We start from the raw sequence: 17,448 nt of genomic DNA on the forward strand, positions 1-17,448 counted from the left end.
CCTATTTCCCCCCCCCTACTCATTTTGTCACACAATGACAATTAAAAAGGAACCCAGATTTTAAAAGCAGCCCACAGTGCAAGGTGGGCAGTGAGTGGGCTGCCTTTTCCACCATGGGAGATGGAGAGAAAGCCCCAGTGCACATGCCGGCTCCACTGAGCACCTATGCACATGTAAAAGTGTTTGCTAAATCGCAGCACTGGTTATCCAGCATGAAACTTTGCAAAGTTTGCTCTGCCGTTTTCATTGACCATGTTGTATCGTGTGCAATGAAGCCTCTGAATAATAAGCCTTGAGCAAAAATTTTAAAGCAATAATTTTGAAAGGCATGTCAGCAAGGCCCAATTTGTGAGCGCTCCTTTCAGACTGACTCGCTTGACAGCTGGGTTCCCCAAGGCACGCTGTAGTTGAAACATTTGCCTCTCACTTATCTCCTTTGGACTTTGTTTGAGGATCCAAATCTTCTTGAACGGTTTGCCTTGTTCTTTATTCTCCCTTCCCAAAGGTACCGAATCTTGACACTTGGGGCGGGGGGGGGGGGGGAATGAGCAATGTTCTCTTTCCCATATGCTTTGTCCTTCTGACTTGTATCCACGTTTGTATTAATCTCTCTAGGAGGCATATGTGAAGTTCATAATGATTTTGACTTCAGAATAATTTATTTATAGTACCAAGCAACGCTGCCTTAAGTGAATATGATAAATGCACCAGAATCCCCATGCCTACAAAGCTCTTGGGTTGGGGGAGGTGGGACGGCAAGCCCTAGAAATGCTCACCCTGTAAACAGATCATTTGGAGCATTAGAGCTGTATTGATATTCAATAAATTGGTGTGTACTGCATGGCCATATGCAGACTGCAAAGTTCCACCTGGGGAACTAAAATATCAGACCCACAGACATCTAATACTGCATATTGTTAAGCACCAAAGACAGATTTGGCATCTTAATATGGGCAACTTCTTGCCCACAGGTTTACAGTTTAAAGAAAAGATATTATCTATATAAAGAAAGGAGGTAGGAAAGGGAAGAGGTAAATGAAGCAAATCATGGGAAGGAAGGCCTGAGCCAAGAGAAGTATTTAAGGATGGTTGTGGATGGAGCAAAGCAGATGTTATCAGGCAGTGCAGGGGTGGGAAAACTGTGGCCCTCCAGATACTACTAGATTCCAGGCCCCATTATTCCCACCTTGCATAGCCAGTGGTCAGGGATGATGGCAGCCCAGCAGCAACTGAAGGGGCCACAGGTTCCCTACACCTGAGCTAGAGAGTATTTCACTGGCAAGGGGCAGCTATGAAAAATATGTCCCGGTAGATGACAGTGATTGAAATTCTGGACTCAGAAACAAGATAGGTGGTAGCCAGGTAGAAAGAGTGAGAAGACCAAAAAGGTGAAAGAAGATAAAACAGACAGAAAGGAGCGAGAGAAATGGACACATTTAAAAGATATGTAGGAGAAGCTTGAGCAGAACATGATTGAGCAAGTCACAACAAGGTGAAATTGTGTAACCAAAGTGATACTCAGGAGACGAATGGAGTAGCAGACTTGAATAAGACAAAAGCAGACTCCATGGTACCCCTTCCAGTGCTAAAAGAGAGAGGCCCACTAATAAAAAGCCTGGAAAATGGTTGCACAACCATTGTGTTTTTCAACTTGCATAAGCCCTTTTCCTGGCATCTGCTCTTCTTATCAACTGTCAGCCTGCAGTCACTCATCTTTTAGACTTGCATTAGCTGATGAGAATAAGTATCTTCCCTGGAAACATTTGCTGTTTTCTGCATCATTGGCTAAAAAGAACTCCGAACATTCCTTTTCCCACACCAGATTGGACTTGCAACTTTAAATGCTGTTATGCTCGTTCAAATCGACGTCAGAACACAATGACTAGGTTAGTGCTGGGTTGCTTTGGAACTGCTGTCTTCTCTTTGCAATCACAGTACATTCAGAAGAGCACGTACTGGAGCAAATTGACAGCCGTATTGTTAGTTTGGTAGGGAAGGGTAGGCACCCCTCGTGGTTATTTGCCACATGAAAACAAAATTGTATTCTAGTCTCAGAATATCAAAAATAAATCATTGTAGAGTTCCCAATATTGCACACATCAAAATGAGACTGCAGTCATTTCATGGTGGGGTTTGTTTTTTCTTTGCTGATTTTTAAGCTTTGAAAAGAAAAGGGGAAATAATCCAAGTCATTATCTTTCATTCCAGCCCTTCGGTGTGAATCAGCCTGGACCTTACATTATGTATACCACAGTGGATGCCAATGGATACTTGAAAAACGGTTCAGGTAAGACTTCTTTCTGTTGACTGCTTTCAATGTGAGTTTCCCAATGTGGGGCACACCAGCATTGGTTGTGGAGGGATGTCTTCAGAGAAAGGGAACCAGTTGAAGAAAGTGGCAATTGCCTGGATTCACCAAACCCTCCATGTAAACACAAGAGCATGGCAGGCAATGATAATCCCATAAACCAGAGGTTTTCGACCAGTGTGCCATAGCACCCTGGGCTGCCTTGAATGAGAGTCAGGGGTGCCAAGGGCAACACTGGCCTCTGTCCCTCTTTCCTTCCTTTCCGCCTCTGATGCCCTCTCGCATGTCTGCCTCCCAAAGGCTTGTGTGACTGTTTACCTCATGTTCACCTTTGGCCAGTCTCCATCGGGCCACTAAGGCTGGGGGTGTCCTCTTCCTAGGCCCCTGGGGGGTGGCGTGAGGACCAAGGGCGGCAGTGGCGGTGGCTGCTCAGAGGACTCACAAGGAGAGGGGAGAGGGAGGAGGCTGAGGGAACACTCTGCAAGGGAGGGTGCTCAAAAAGGGGTGAGGGGCTGCTGGCTCTGCAGGCAAAGGAATATGGACAGGATATCCTGTCTATGCAAATTTGATGCGTTCTTGAGAGAGCTGGCATTCTTAAAATAGTGGTTCAGATATTAAGACAGCAGAAGCAAAGGAAGAAAACAACAAAATAATCTTGGCTTAAGACTTATGGATCAAAACGAAGATACTTGAACTTAGATTCCATTGAAATCAGTGGGGTATGTAAGTCAGAACTTAAGTGTGTCTCACTAATTTCATTGGGCTCAAGTTCAGTTAACTTAGTTACCCACAATTTGTACCTCTCTTAAGTTTTGTCCCATCAGCAAACATGTTTTAAGAACCTGAATCGTTAAACGAGAAAACAGTGACAAAAGATGGATTTATAACAAATAGGCATCTTTCAGTTTTTCTGTTGTGGGTGCTGTGCTTTTGTAGTTGCCAGTGTAAGGAGCAAATAGTAGCCAAATTTCTATAGAAAAAAAGAGAGTAAGAAATAAAATGTCCTATTTGCTGTTATCCTGCCCCCTGCCCCACAGACACACACTTGGAGCTAGCTAGACTGTTGGATGTGAGCTAATCAGTCTAGAGTGTTAGTATGGAAACACATTGAAGTGTCTCCCAGAGTTGTGAGTTTTTGCTTGGAGAGCCGCCATGGCTAGAAAAATGGTCCTGGGTGTAGAGGAAAACAGCTTTGACTGCCTAGCAGAGTTATTGTGATGGTTGTTGTCAAGGGAGAGCATTGAATGATGGAAGAGATAGAAATGTAACAATCTAACATCAATAGCTTTGGGCATGTTTTTAGCAAATTACTTCGAAAGATGTTACCCCGGGGTTAACGCTATCAATTTCTAAATCATTTTCAATTTTTATCACCATTTGTTTTCCTAGGGAGTATGTTGTTGTTTAAAGGCCCTGTCCTGTCTTTTACACAGCTCTGCCTGCTTGTTTCAGACTTGAGTCCCCTTGATAGTTAATTTGCTGATAGGAGCCCACTTCTTTACTAAGAGCCAAAGGTAATGATGACCCATGAATATACATGACTGTGCTATAATTGTATTCTCCAAGAGTTGTGACTTTAGGCAAATGGGTCCCCTTTTCTCATCAGAAAAGTTATGTGCCCTTTTTTTAGGAATGGGAGAATGGATGATGTATTTCTCTATATTAAAAAAAAGCTAGGCTGTTAACCTCCTTATTAAGGCAAGGATGTACATAGTTAATGCAGCTTTGAATGAATGTATCATGACCTTTATTTACTCTTAATTGCACTCATTGGGTCTGTTTATGCAGTCATGACTTCTTTTTCTGTTTACTTTTTCACTCTGCTGGTCATGAATGATAATGGGGTCGGTGCAATCTCAGGCTTGCAATCCTTAATATTTCAAGGGAGCTGATGCCTTGTAAACGCATGCAGGGTTGTGGAACAGCTGGCTGCAGGTACCCATATAATTAAGCAGATTATAATAAGCATCTCATACACAGACAGGGTGGTCATATTTTAACTATTCAGAACTGGCAGCAGACCGGATCTCTGCATGAAAACTGTCAGTCTGGGTGGTTTTATAACCATGTTGGCTTTTAATAAATGAAAACATTTTTAGCACACAGATGGTAAGGAAAACCTGTCCCTCTGATAGGAGGACAGAGGGAGAGGTAGAAAACCAGCCTGGAGGTTGTACCAGCAGAGAATTCAGCTCCCTGGGAGCCAAGCTTGTCTAAACTTCCAGCAGACTGACATACATAGACTAAGTAGGGCAGGCCACAATGATCAATAACAGGGATCTTTTGAGGACCCAGCCTTTTTACATGGATCCAATTTGGATGTTCATTAGTTCCAGTTATTTCAAAAGCCTGTGCAGTTTGTGACATGCTATCAGACATGTGACTTGTGGATTTTGCCCAGGGGTCATCCAGAATCTCTCTCACTCCAATTTCCTACAGGATTTCAGTATGAAATCACAAGTACGAGCCGTTTGTGCTTCTGAACTACCAACAGCTAATGACCATTCACAGCTGCTGCCTTCTGGGGTCAGTGCCGTCTGAAATGGCACTGTCACATCTAGAAGGGAAGGCTTGTGGCTGGCTGCTAAAGGGCTCAAGCCTCATGATAAGAGATACGATGACTCCAGCACAGCTTAGATGGCAAAGAAGCATGGTTTATTCAAATGGATCAAACCCCAGACAGCGAGTGTTAGTATGGGTGAGGTGATGAATCATACATCATTTCCTTCCATAGTGAAAACGGTAAAATGTTGCCATCTTGGTAGTTTAAAAATCCATACATCTTATAAATATATCCCCTGCTTCCTCAGTGTTAGCAGAAACCCAGGTTCTAATCTATATTCTGTCTGTTTTGAAAGTAGTTGACACTTAATTCGTCAGAGCAGAATATGAATGTTTAACTAATGATTGCAGCAGAGGTGAGGAACCTTTTAAGCCTGGCGAGACAGATCCTTCACTCACCCACTCGCAGGAGGTCACTTCGGTCACCTGTCAGTCTCATGTCATCAATGCGGCCCACTTTTTCCTTTGTGATGTGGCTTGTGCACTGCAAAGGAATTCCCAGCCAGTCCACATAGGACTTGAAGTCACCGCTGATGAATCCTGACTTCCTTCTCCACTTTCCCAAGCTCCACTTAGGACCAATCACAGCAGGGATTGCGTTTCGCACCAAATTTTAGGAACAATAAACACAAGCCCCACTTGCCAAAGAGCAATCAGGATCATATTTTCAGGCTCCCAATTGTTCTCTTGCAGTCATATCTTTATCTATGATACACCTGATGTTGTATATAAGAGCTTTTCAATCTGTGTGTCACTCCCCACACTCCTCCCAGGGCTGGAAAGGGGTTAGTTTAACGTTCGATTTGCTAGTAAAACTGAATTACTGAGTCGCGAAACGACGCATGTCTTAAAAGCGTGTCACCAACATGAAAAGTTTGGAAAACACTATTGTATATGATGTCAGAGGTGGGTCTGCCTTAGAAGGAAACAGCCACGTGGGCCTAACTGCTGGGCCTAATTAGGCTCACAGGTCAAAGGTTCATCACTGCTGGTTTGGAGCATGTACTGAGAATTCTGGGTATTAAAAATGCTCCTTAACAGTTAACCTGTTAACAGTTAAACGTTACTAGGCTCTTTCCCAAATCACAGGTGGTTCAGAAACAACTTAATTCAAAGCTGCCTGAGCAGTTCTTTACTCTGACCTGAGGGTCAAAGGAGCACTTCTACAAAGAAACTCTTAAAATAAGGAATTATTTGTTTTGGAGCGGGTCTAATTGCATTTAGCAAATAACACTAGCAAGGCACTATGTAGCTTCAAATCATCCGAGGCCTTTTAATACATGATACAAACATGTCAGATATATATATAATTCCAGATACCATGTGTAATGTAGTGAATTCTCAAGAAAGAGAAGCTGGTGACCTAGATGCCAATAAAGTAATGTGGGGTGTTAGTCCAGCACTGCGGCTAGCCTGCAGTCAGTGCAAGGAAAGTCATTATCCTTAAGCAATAATTGTTAGGAGCTGGTTTGGCAACTATATTAACTTGGAGGAGAAGAGGTCTGTGAAAGTTATTATGGAGGTCTTTTCCAGCCAGAATGCTGCTCGCTAACATGAAATGTTCATGAACGATGAACGTTCATTTGAACCAAAAATTGTAGCCGTAGATAACAAAAAATATTTCTTTGTGAAAAAGGGCTCGACGAAAAGGGTTCTGGTATAATAGTTTTCTTGTACGATGGTCTGTCATTTCAGAAAAGAAATGCTACCAACTTGCTTGCAGAATGTATGTCTGGGCATAGCATTTTTTTGTTGTATGTTTGTCAATAAAATGATGTTTGTGTTCTATATGTTAAACATATTAAAGACTCAGTCTGTGACCAACATCTTCCATACAGCATAGCCTAGAGGGAAAAGTGAACTTTTTGCTCTAGCTTAGTTATGCCTTCTCAATATCCGTCAACCTACACTGTGCAGACATTCATCTCAAACACATTTTTAATGCTGTTAACCTCCTTGGGCACTTCACCAAAGACACCAAGAAAGCCCATCCTCTAGGAGATCAGTTCCTATAGAGATGTGAAGCACAAGGTGCAAAAAAGTGACATTTTTCAAATCAGGGCCTAAATAGAAAGCCTTGTGGTTTCTTACGTTATAAAAGAAAAGCAATTAATATTGTGTACCCTAAATTTTCCAATGTACAGTTCATAGTATAATTAACTTTGTTTTTTAAAGATTGCAGGAGGTCAATCTTTTGCAGCCCTCTTTTACACAGTAATGTATAATTACCTTCAAAATTTTCTGTCCTTTCCATTAAAAAAATCATGTCTTGTTAGACTTGAAAGGTGCAGCTGTGGAGTCCTTTCAGAACTATTTTACAGAATAGAATAGTAACAGTTTTATTTGTTTGGCTATAAGCCATAACAAAGATAAAAGATACTCAGAGCTGAGCCACAAATTTGACTCCTAATTTCTTGGTTGCCAACACAAATAGAGAAATAAGGAAGGTAACACAATTTTCCTTGTCCGACAACAAAAGACAATAGTTGGGGATAATGGTAGACTTGTTAAGTTGTGTGGTGATAGATGTTTGACCTACCTAATTCCTTCCTCCAACCCGCAATCCCAGAAGCACCGGAATTCGAAAATTAGCCCCATGGCATATGACTATTTATAGTCACAGCCACCTTTAGAAAAACTAATGCCGCTTAGTATTATTCTGATGTCGCTGTGATGGCTGCCTAGATAAATATTTGTAGATATATTACTGTGGTAAGCAGATGGAACCAGAGGAACTGCTTGCCCCAACCCTGAGAACCTGTAGCCATTGGTGGACTACGGCTCCCATCATCCCTAACCATTGGCCATGCCGGGTGACGCTGATGAGAGATGGAGTCCAGCCCAACCAGATGAACCCTGTGCTCTTGATGGCTTAGGGCAGTGGTGGCGAACCTTTTAGAGACCGAGTGCCCAAACCGCAACCCAAAACCCACTTATTTATCGCAAAGTGCCAACACAGCAATTTAACCTGAATACTGAGGTTTTAGTTTAGGAAAAAAACAACTCATACATTAGGGTTAATGTAACCCTTTCCATTGATATATAATTTTATGGTATAACTCAGTGCTTTTTTCTATTAAAAATGTTTAGGGATACTCTCATTTTGACTCAAGAAAATCACCATCGGGGGAAATAAATACAGTTCTAATTGGGGAAATTAAATACAGTGAATTTCATAGAATCATAGAATAGAATCATAGAATCATAGAGTTGGAAGATAGATAGATATCATTTATTACGGCCATAGGCCCATACAGGTAAAAACAACACATAAGTGACAGCTTATGCCGTAGGGGGAAAAAAAACAAAAACAAAAAACAGTCGCTAAAACACCACTGTAACAATAAAATACTATAAGATGGAAAGGCATACTACGCCCTAATTAGCTTGTAGTGCTCCTTGTCATCGCTTTTGGGAAAGGACAGCGACCAGGAATCTAGCCACCTTCAGGGTCGTGTGGGTATCCTTGTCCTGCAGGATTTGGGCAAGGTGGAATTTTGGTGGGGTACCCTCTAGTTTCTGAATGATTGATCCCAACAAATTTGCCCGTGGCGCATTGAACAAGGGGCAAAAGAACATAATGTGCTGGAGCGACTCCGGCGTCACCTTATCACATTCGCACACGGCGGGGGCTTGGCCCTTTGAGAATCTATGTCTCAGGACATTGGAGGGAAAAACGTTAAACCTCGCTTTGGTGAAGGCCAGTCTATGGGCAACAGTCGAAAGGGAGGAGAGGTATGATGGAACGCAGTAAGTTAAAGTGATACCAATGTTCTGGGGCGAGCAAACACCTCCCCCCAGCATATAATTTCGCTGTAAGTCGATGTCATCCAGTCTTTGGCGGATCAGTCTTTAGAGTTGGAAGAGACCACAAGGGCCATTGAGTCCAACCCCCTGCCAAGCAGGAAACACCCGTTTCTCCCGTTAAATTCACAAAATGTTTAGGAGTTTGCATTCCCCTGTGCTCTCACAGAAAAAAAGCACTGGTATTAGTCCAAAAAAAGTAGCATTATGAGCTGTCAAACCTTGGATATACACTTTTCCCAGAAGATGCACTGGAGGGCTTGTACTAAGAGCCACTAAGAGCTTCTAGGGGGCAGGGAATTGTCCTGAGTTGTTGAGCTTTTGGGGGGAAGAGTCCATAAAATCGTTCAACACTATCACAGACTTACACCAATTGTCTCCACCACAACGGCAGCCAGTCGAAAACAGCACTTGACACAGCCACCAATCACATGCACTAGCGAGGCAGGGAATCTCCTGCTTGTGTCTTTCAGGAGCCCAGAGGAGCCGGAGAGCACCATCCACCTAGTCCATGGTAGGCAAACTAAGGCCCGGGGGCCGGATCTGGCCCAAGCGCCTTCTAAATCCAGCCTGCGGGCGGTCTGGGAATCAGTGTGTTTTTACATGAGTAGAATGTGTGCTTTTATTTAAAATGCATCTCTGGGTTTTTTGTGGGGCATAGGAATTTGTTCATTCCCCCCCCAAAAAAAATATATAGTCCGGCCCTCCACAAGGTCTGAGGGACAGTGCACCGTCCCCCCGCTGAAAAAGTTTGCTGAGCCCTGGCCTAGTTCCTTTGTGTGTGCACTCTCTCTCGCCCATAGACCCGTTGCTTGCTCGCTCCCACCCCCCCTTCCATGCCAGCTGGTTGGCGGGTGCACAACTTCACCCAACGCTGCTGTGGGCGGCACGCACTCTACGGAGCGTTTCCCGCCCGTAACGACATTGGGGGGGGAGAAGCCACCCACTTCGCAAACACCCAGCAACGGTCCTGTTTTGGTGACTACGCGCGTGCCCACAGAGAGGGCTCTTAGTGCCCTCTCTGGCACGCATGCCATGGATTCGCTACCACTGGCTTACGGTCATAGTTGGCTTGACCCCACTGTCTTCTAGTATCTAAAGTTCTTATGCTTTGTGAAGCAGATCTTCTCAGGAGCTGGGGGAGTTAACAGTGTGTGAATTGCAAAGGTATGTAGGTGGAGGAGTGATAACTTCAAGTTGCAATAGAGCTCAGCCCAGAATTAAAGCCTTATGATGTATAAATATTGATGAATTTGTGAGATTAGTTTTTAAATATTAATGGCCCGTTGTTTGCAAGCAATATTATAGTCAGCTTCTTGAGTGTCAGGCTTCGGTGTCGCTCTTCAACCTTGCCATCAAACAGATGATGATTAACTTATTAGCGCCTAGCATTTACTAAGCACTAAGCAATAAAACCTAGGGTAATAGACTATTCCTTTCCTATGGCTTACAAGGAAAGGAAATTTTGTTTTGAAACAAACAAAGATATGAAATTAGTTCATCATCTTACCCCAAGCTATACATTAATAAATTATAATTAAAATAATTCCTGACATTTATATCTGGCATTCAGGGTGTTCAAAGTGTTTCGCATATGTTATTCCCGTAATCCTTTCAACAGCCCTGCGAGGCATGTCTATATTTTCATCCCTGTTTTGTAGGTGTGAAGCTGAGGCTCATAAAAGGTGGGCTGTCCTGAGGCCGCCTGGTGAATTGGTAGCAAATGAACTGGGGTTTTTCCTTCATTCCCAATGCATTGTGCGTTTCGTTATACTAAGAATGCATTTTTTTCTAATTTAAACTCAGGACATAGGTATGCTGGTGGCTTGTATCCAACTAAGTCCCACTGAGCAGACTCTTCAAAATCAATGGACTTAAGTTAGAGTCCCTTGATTTAAATAGGTCTACTCTGAGTATGTCTTATTCAGATAGAACCCCTGTGCATTTTAGTGCAGATTAAAGAACTTGCTTGACAGTTTCCTTTTTAAAGTTTTTGTAGTTTAAGCCCTCTCTCTGAAGATCAGCACTCACTTTTGTTTTGGTTCTGTTTGGCTTGAATTATCACATTCAAGTATCAATCACCCAGCTGAAACTTGATTTATTTTCTGAAGTGAAGGGGGATTAGGCAGAGTTTCAGCATTTAAACAGAGCTTCCTGCAGTTTGGGAAAGACTCCCTAAGTGTCAAACTAAATATTTGGGGGAAATCAATTATTTGCAGAACCAAGATTCATTCAGATGCTCCCGTGAGCAAGGAAGGCATACCATCATCCGGCACAAATTCCAAAGTAAACGTAACTCTGCTAGTTTAAACAACAACAGGCAGAACAACAAACAAGCCCTGTGGCACCTTCACAGTGTTATTGTGGCATCAGGGCTGCCATTCAAGCTTTTAGACCTCCGGCCTATACTGTGCTATCACTGCATTCAAAGCGCTTTGCAGAACGAATTGCTGTCGAATAAAATCCCACCGCCCCAAGGACTGTGCTGCTTAATTCAGATTACAGAAGACTACAATGAGCAGCTTCTATAAGCATCTGTCATTCTCCTCTATTGCCAGAATTCTCCCATTTGTGCTTGAATAGCAGGGGACCAGCAAAGAAACCTGAAAAAGATTTGAATTATTATTATATTATTATTATTATTATTATTATTATTATTATTATTATTATTATTATTATTATTAAAAGCAGGTTTCCTAAACTATATTTTTGGCTGCAGTTTTCCTGTACTATTAAGAGAATTCTCTTCAGACTTTCTTTTCCTAACTAGTTAGGAAGCTGTGTCTATAATGTTTCAGAGAGACATGACTAATCACTGTTAAATTCTGCAACATATTAACCCCGTGGCTCTGTCCGACAAGCATGAAAGGGCCGCAAGAGCATATCTCTGTCCTTAGCTCTGGGATCATTTTTCTTCTTGATTCATTGCTCTTTGTGTCCAGATTCAAACTAGATTCCACAACCAATGCCTTATCATGGAGTTTTTGTTCTTTGCTGGCAAATTTTAACCCTCCTTGGCAGTCTGGCCTTTCACCTTCTGCTGAGCCAGCATCTTCGTTAGCCCTTCTGGGCTTACACAGTTTAGTAATGCCATGATTATTTAGCACCATTCTAGGTCCTTGAACTTATGATCTGCAGTAATAGTGCGAGCTGCGTACAAGTTGTTTGCAGCAGCTTTACCAATATAGTTATGATAAATACGTTTTCAGCAGCATGTAAGATATAATCATTTCATGGAGCAGAAGGCTAATCCTCATTAGGGAGTCCCCTCTCTTTTGTACTTGAGAGGCAGCGCTTGAAAGGAATGCTTACAGGAGGCAGAACGTTCCCTAGAAAGGGGAAGGGAGAACATTCCCTAGGGCCAGGGATCCAGTTTCAGACAGGGTCCAAAAAAGCTGCGTAGAATGCATCAGGGGTGGGTACCTTTTTCAGCCCAAAGTCGTACATTCCGGGGGGGGGGTGAGCATGATCAGAGGAAAAAGTAGGTGGAGCACTGAATGCGAATTTTACCTTTTGTACAGTAGGCTAGTTTTTACTATTATTTATTTATTGTGTTTATATCCCCCCATTTTCCTCCAAGGAGGCCAAGGTGGTGTACATGGTTCTCTTCCTCCCCATTTTGTCCTCACAGCAACCCAGTCGTGTAGGTTAGGTTGGGAGAATATGAGAGGCCCATGGTCACCCAGAAAGTTTCTGTGTGGGGATTTGAACCTTGGTCTCCCAGGTCCTAGTCCAACACCATAACCCAGTGGTACTCAAACCTTTTGTTCTTATTCTATCAGAATAAAAATTTGCTTGCACCACACCAATTTTTTTATTTGTAAGAAATACGTTGGGAAACAAAAAGAAACTACAGTGGTACCTCTGGTTACGTACTTAATTCGTTCCGGAGGTCTGTTCTTAACCTGAAACTGTTCTTAACCTGAAGCACCACTTTAGCTAATGGGGCCTCCCACTGCTGCCGTGCCACTGCCGCGCAATTTCTGTTCTCATCCTGAAGCAAAGTTCTTAACCTGAGGTACTATTTCTGGGTTAAAGGAGTCTGTAACCTGAAGCATATGTAACCTGAAGCGTATGTAACCTGAGGTACCACTGTACTCCTAGCAGTGGTTGATTTGTAACATAGAACACAACTATTTTATCATACGATCATGGGACATCCAGAAAATATAAAACAATGCAGCTCCATAGGAGCTTGAATCATTCCCAAAATATAATTATAAACAAGCCTCTTACATATGTACCAAACTCAATGAGAGTGTGAGCTTGCTTTTACCAGGTAATCTCATTTATATTAGGTATAACTTGTGACAAACAAACTCTAATCTCGCCGTCACCACAAAGAAGCCTTTCTCTTTTCTGATCTTTCATATTTGTCAGCGTTGAAAATCGCAGTTCGCAACAATATGCTGTGGAGAACTGTAGAAGAATAGCCAGTTCTCTTGAAGAGAGGTGTGGATACTGTTTCTGGTTGTATATCCCCCCGCCAAAAAAAGATACTGTAGTGCAGAGCTTTCCAAACTTTCCATGTTGGTGACACATTTTTTAGCCATGCATCATTTCACAACACAGTAATTCAGTTTTACTAGCAAACCAGAGGTTGAAACTAACCCCTTTCCTGCCCTGGGAGAAGTGCAGGGAGCATTCGCGCAACATACCTACATACCGCAGCTGACACACTAACGTGTTGTGACACACAATTTGGAAAGCTCTGCTGTGCTGAGCTGAGCTGAAATGTTTAAATATTTCTTTGATTGTCCTTGAATCTTCTTGGCACGTTCGCCATCCTGTCCCTCCACACCAGTGTGGTGTACCACAACCTTTGAGAACCACTGCTACACCTCTCTGGCTGACTTCTACACACACTCTCTCTCACACACACACCTCTCCCTGTCTCTCCTCTATCCAGGAAAGCAAGAGTCATTAACTGACTCCAAGGACACATTACACTGCAGGGGTCAGCAACCTTTTTCAGCCATGGGCCGGTCCACCGTCCCTCAGACCATGTGGTAGGCCAACTATATTTTGGAGGGGGGGAATGAACGAATTCCTATGCCTCACAAATAACCCAGAGATGCATGTTAAATAAAAGCACACATTCTACTCATGTAAAAACACCAGGCAGGCCCCACAATTAACCCAGAGATGCATTTTAAATTAAAGGACACATTCTACTCACGTAAAGACACGCTGATTCCCAGACCGTCAGCAGGCCGGATTGAGAAGGCGATTGGGCCGCATCTGGCCCCTGGGCCTTAGGTTGTCTACCCCTGCATTACAGCCTGCCAAAAACTCTCAACAAGGGTGTGAAGCAAGCTTGGGGAGGCTGTGTGGCCTTGGGAAAGGTCCACAGAGGAAGGCCTGGTGGGGTGCATTTGGTCCCTTGGCCTGAGGTTTCCTACCTCATTTTTCAGGCAAGATAATACTTTCCAAAATAAAAAAGCTTGTAGTTGTGCCAGCATCCCTTGATTAAATAAAAGGCATAATCGTAACCATGTGCACTTTTGCTTGAATTAATATGGCATCTCTATTACGAACTGCTGCCAAGTGTGATGAGTTCTAGGAAGCGAATAGTGATGGAGTTTTGAGAATAGTAGGTGGGTGGAAGGGATAACAGGCTAATACTGGAAGGCGACGCTAAAGAGATGGGGGGGTGGAGTGACAACTGTCAGCCAGGAGAGGGAGGGATACTTGACTGGGAAAGTAGCGAATGTTCGTAAATCGGAAAAGAAAGTAGCATGAAGGTTGCAAGGCCAAAGTGAGGGGGAGTGAAGAAAGCATAACATGATGAGTCTGCAGACTCATGACTGAAAAAAGAAACAAGTTGCATCCCCTTTCAAGGAGGAGTGCCTCTGTAGAAGAAAAATGGAGCCTTGTACTACCATCAGAAGATGGGGGTACAAAAAAAGAGAGGGGGGAATGTGACTGGCTTCTCTCCTCCATTTTTTTCTTCTAATAAAAAAATCATTCCTTTAAAAGGGATGCAGAAGAAAGCTAGTTCAGCCACAGTATACAACGTTCAAGCTTAAAGGTCCAATTTGCAAAACATCTGCACAAATGAGATTGTGCAGATGGAAACTCTTCCTCTTCCTGACACCTTCCTCTTGTTTCCTCTTCCAGTCAGCCCATCTCACGAACTCACTTGCTTCCATTTGCCTTTGGCTTTGTAAGTTTAAGTAATTACCACAGTGGCCCCAGGTCCTGCGCCCTTGTCAGAGGGAATCCCCTTTCCAGGTATCTTTGCAAAGGTACTGAGTCGCTCTTAGCTTTATTTCCTTAGTATGCCTGAACCTGCTATTTTCTTTTAAAATAAAATAAACCGGGGTCTCTCTTGTTTTTGTTTGCAGTTTTCTCAATAAATTAGAGAATTTTTACATCTGTGAATTCACTTTGATCAACAGTGCCAGAACTGTGGAACTTGAAAGGGGGAAGTGAAAATTTGCACAGCTGTTTTCCTTTTCATAATCACAGCCGTTCCGATCTGCATAACAATGAGAGCCAGCCTGGCATATTTGGCAGCCCACTCCAGTGACCTCTGTGGGAGGTGGTGGAGCAGAAGCAAATCGCAGAACATGGTGGAAGAGCTCATTTGAATGTGCTCGGGAGATGAGAGGCATTTTCTTTCCCTTGGCTGAGCCACAAGGGTGGCTATTCAGTGCATTCCAACCTCTGTGCAACTTGCTCTTTTATTTTAGACCAGTCCGGTTTTTGGATATTTGACTGGAGAAGGTGATAACAGTAGAGTGAAGGAGAGAAGTTGCAAATGATTTCTCATTGGCTGGAGTGGGCTATCAGTGACTAATTATCTATGATCTGCCTCCACAGTTGGAGGCAGCAATGCTTCTGAATGCTAGTTGCTCGGAACCACAGAAGGAGAGAGGGCTCTTGTGCTCAGATCCTCCTTGAGGGCTTCCTATGGGCATCTGGTTGGCCACTGTGAAAACAGGCTGCTGGACTAGATGGGACATTGGCCTGATCCAGCAGTTTCTTCTTGGGTTTTCATTGGTTTTGTCAAGCATTACCGTTTCCTGATTCTTCATCCGCACCTCCGTTTCAATGTCCAGCCATGTTTGTTTGTTTTTCTGTCATTCTTCACTTGAATTGTGTGTAGCAACATTTCTGCATCACTTATGCATGGTGGGGCATGTATGAGTGAAGGAACTCCCATGTGAAAGAATTGGATGTTTGTCAGAAATAACTCTGGTAAATGAGCAGTTTGTCTGGTCAAGTAACTCAGCGTGTTTCTTAATGTCAAAATGAAGTCAAGCCGCCGTATTTAAAAATCAGTTTAAAATATAGCGTGGAAATCAGTCTTCCCCATTTGTGTCACCTGTCAGGTTCATCATCAAGTCAACAAAAACACTGAGGTGAATTAGGCATGCCGGCAGTGCAGTCTGTGTGGGGCTTGAGCCACCTGCAACTTGGGGCTTCTAGAACAGAGAAAAGAAAGGAACAAAATGGTGCTAAGAGCAGCAGTTCTGAAATGCTGGCTATTATCCTGCCTGTGAATTGCTAGTATTTACTATGAATTGTTGCTGCATTTGAGGCCACGGGTTCTTTCTCTGTGCCTGGTATGCAACGCTTGAAAATGAGGGGATGGATTTCTGTAAAGAAGATGGAGGCCTGCAGAAGTAGTGTCCAGTGGAGAATTGAACATGATCTTAGTTTAGGTTTTGAATCTAATTAGAACTCTGCCATTTATTAATTATCCTTCAGCTTTTTGACAAGCAAACTATGAATGACTTGGCAGTACAAAGAAATCGATAAGCGCTCAGTACATTAGTGCTTTCCTTGAGTTGTTCCATTTGTTTATTTTGTAGAATTTGCCTCAGTTGCTGGCTGTTCCTGCATGCATATTTTTCAGTGACAGAGGCTTGTCATTCTAAACAAATTACTCCTATTTCCAGCCACTAAAACCCAAGAAGTTCACATATTAAATAGAGCAAGGAACAACTGATTTCTTTCCTAATCTAAAGGTACGAAATGTGTGGTAGGCTGTAAATTGAAACTAGAGTTTCTTCTAACACCTGAATTTGAATCCTCTAATAGAAATGTAAATTAGGAGTCTTTCTTGCACAGGTGGCACCCTAGTATCAGGCCATTTTTCTGTGTCTGCCTTCTCCCATTCACGTTTGGGTTTGTTTACCCCACGATGAATAACCGAGTCTAGCATGCATCCCCCAAACCTCCATACATGAGTCCTGCTCTACAGTTTGGGTGAGCTGTAGAAATCTGAAGGGGAAAGGAGATGGAGATCCAGTTGGAGACCAGGTGGCCTGCCTTCCCTTCCCTGACACAGGGTCCCAAGCCTTCCACATTATTTCTCATACCCTAAAGTCTGTGGCTCTTGCTTTTCCCATAGTGCAGATCCAAGAGGGAAACGTCACAGTTAAAATGCACTCCAGTATCTTTAAAATTCACATTTTTGTCCTAACGTTTACCTCCTACTACTGTGGTCAATATTATTGATTTTGTTCTGCCACTGCATTTGCTTAATCACTCTGAATGTCAGAAAATCATATTAAAAAACCGGAATGACTCTGTGGGATGCCTTTATTCTGCTGCCTATACCCAAGATTCACTGCTCATGTTCCGGTGGCGATTTCAGATATTTCGGCATTGTTTGATGCGTCTATTGTGCACTGAATGCTTTTGATTGAAATTCCTATTATTGCTGAGATTCCTCCATCTTCCCTAGCTAAACATTGTACTGCTTCTTCGAGGAGTTAAGAATGAGCTGTTGTACCAGTGAATGTGGAATAGCAGGTGGTGGG

The 17,448-nt window shown here is 43.0% G+C and overlaps 1 protein-coding gene across 1 annotated transcript in view; it reads left to right on the forward strand.

Moving 5' to 3' along the window:
- Nucleotides 1-17,448, forward strand: part of ITFG1 (integrin alpha FG-GAP repeat containing 1) — a 114,643-nt gene that overhangs the window by 79,785 nt on the left and 17,410 nt on the right. Inside the window, exon 14 of the mRNA XM_053400234.1 lies at nucleotides 2,209-2,287. Coding sequence (XP_053256209.1) covers nucleotides 2,209-2,287 — 79 coding nt within the window. The remainder of the gene's footprint in view (nucleotides 1-2,208; nucleotides 2,288-17,448) is intronic.

The sequence above is a fragment of the Podarcis raffonei genome, chromosome 8 (assembly GCF_027172205.1).
Source record: "Podarcis raffonei isolate rPodRaf1 chromosome 8, rPodRaf1.pri, whole genome shotgun sequence".
Classification (NCBI taxonomy): domain Eukaryota; kingdom Metazoa; phylum Chordata; class Lepidosauria; order Squamata; family Lacertidae; genus Podarcis; species Podarcis raffonei.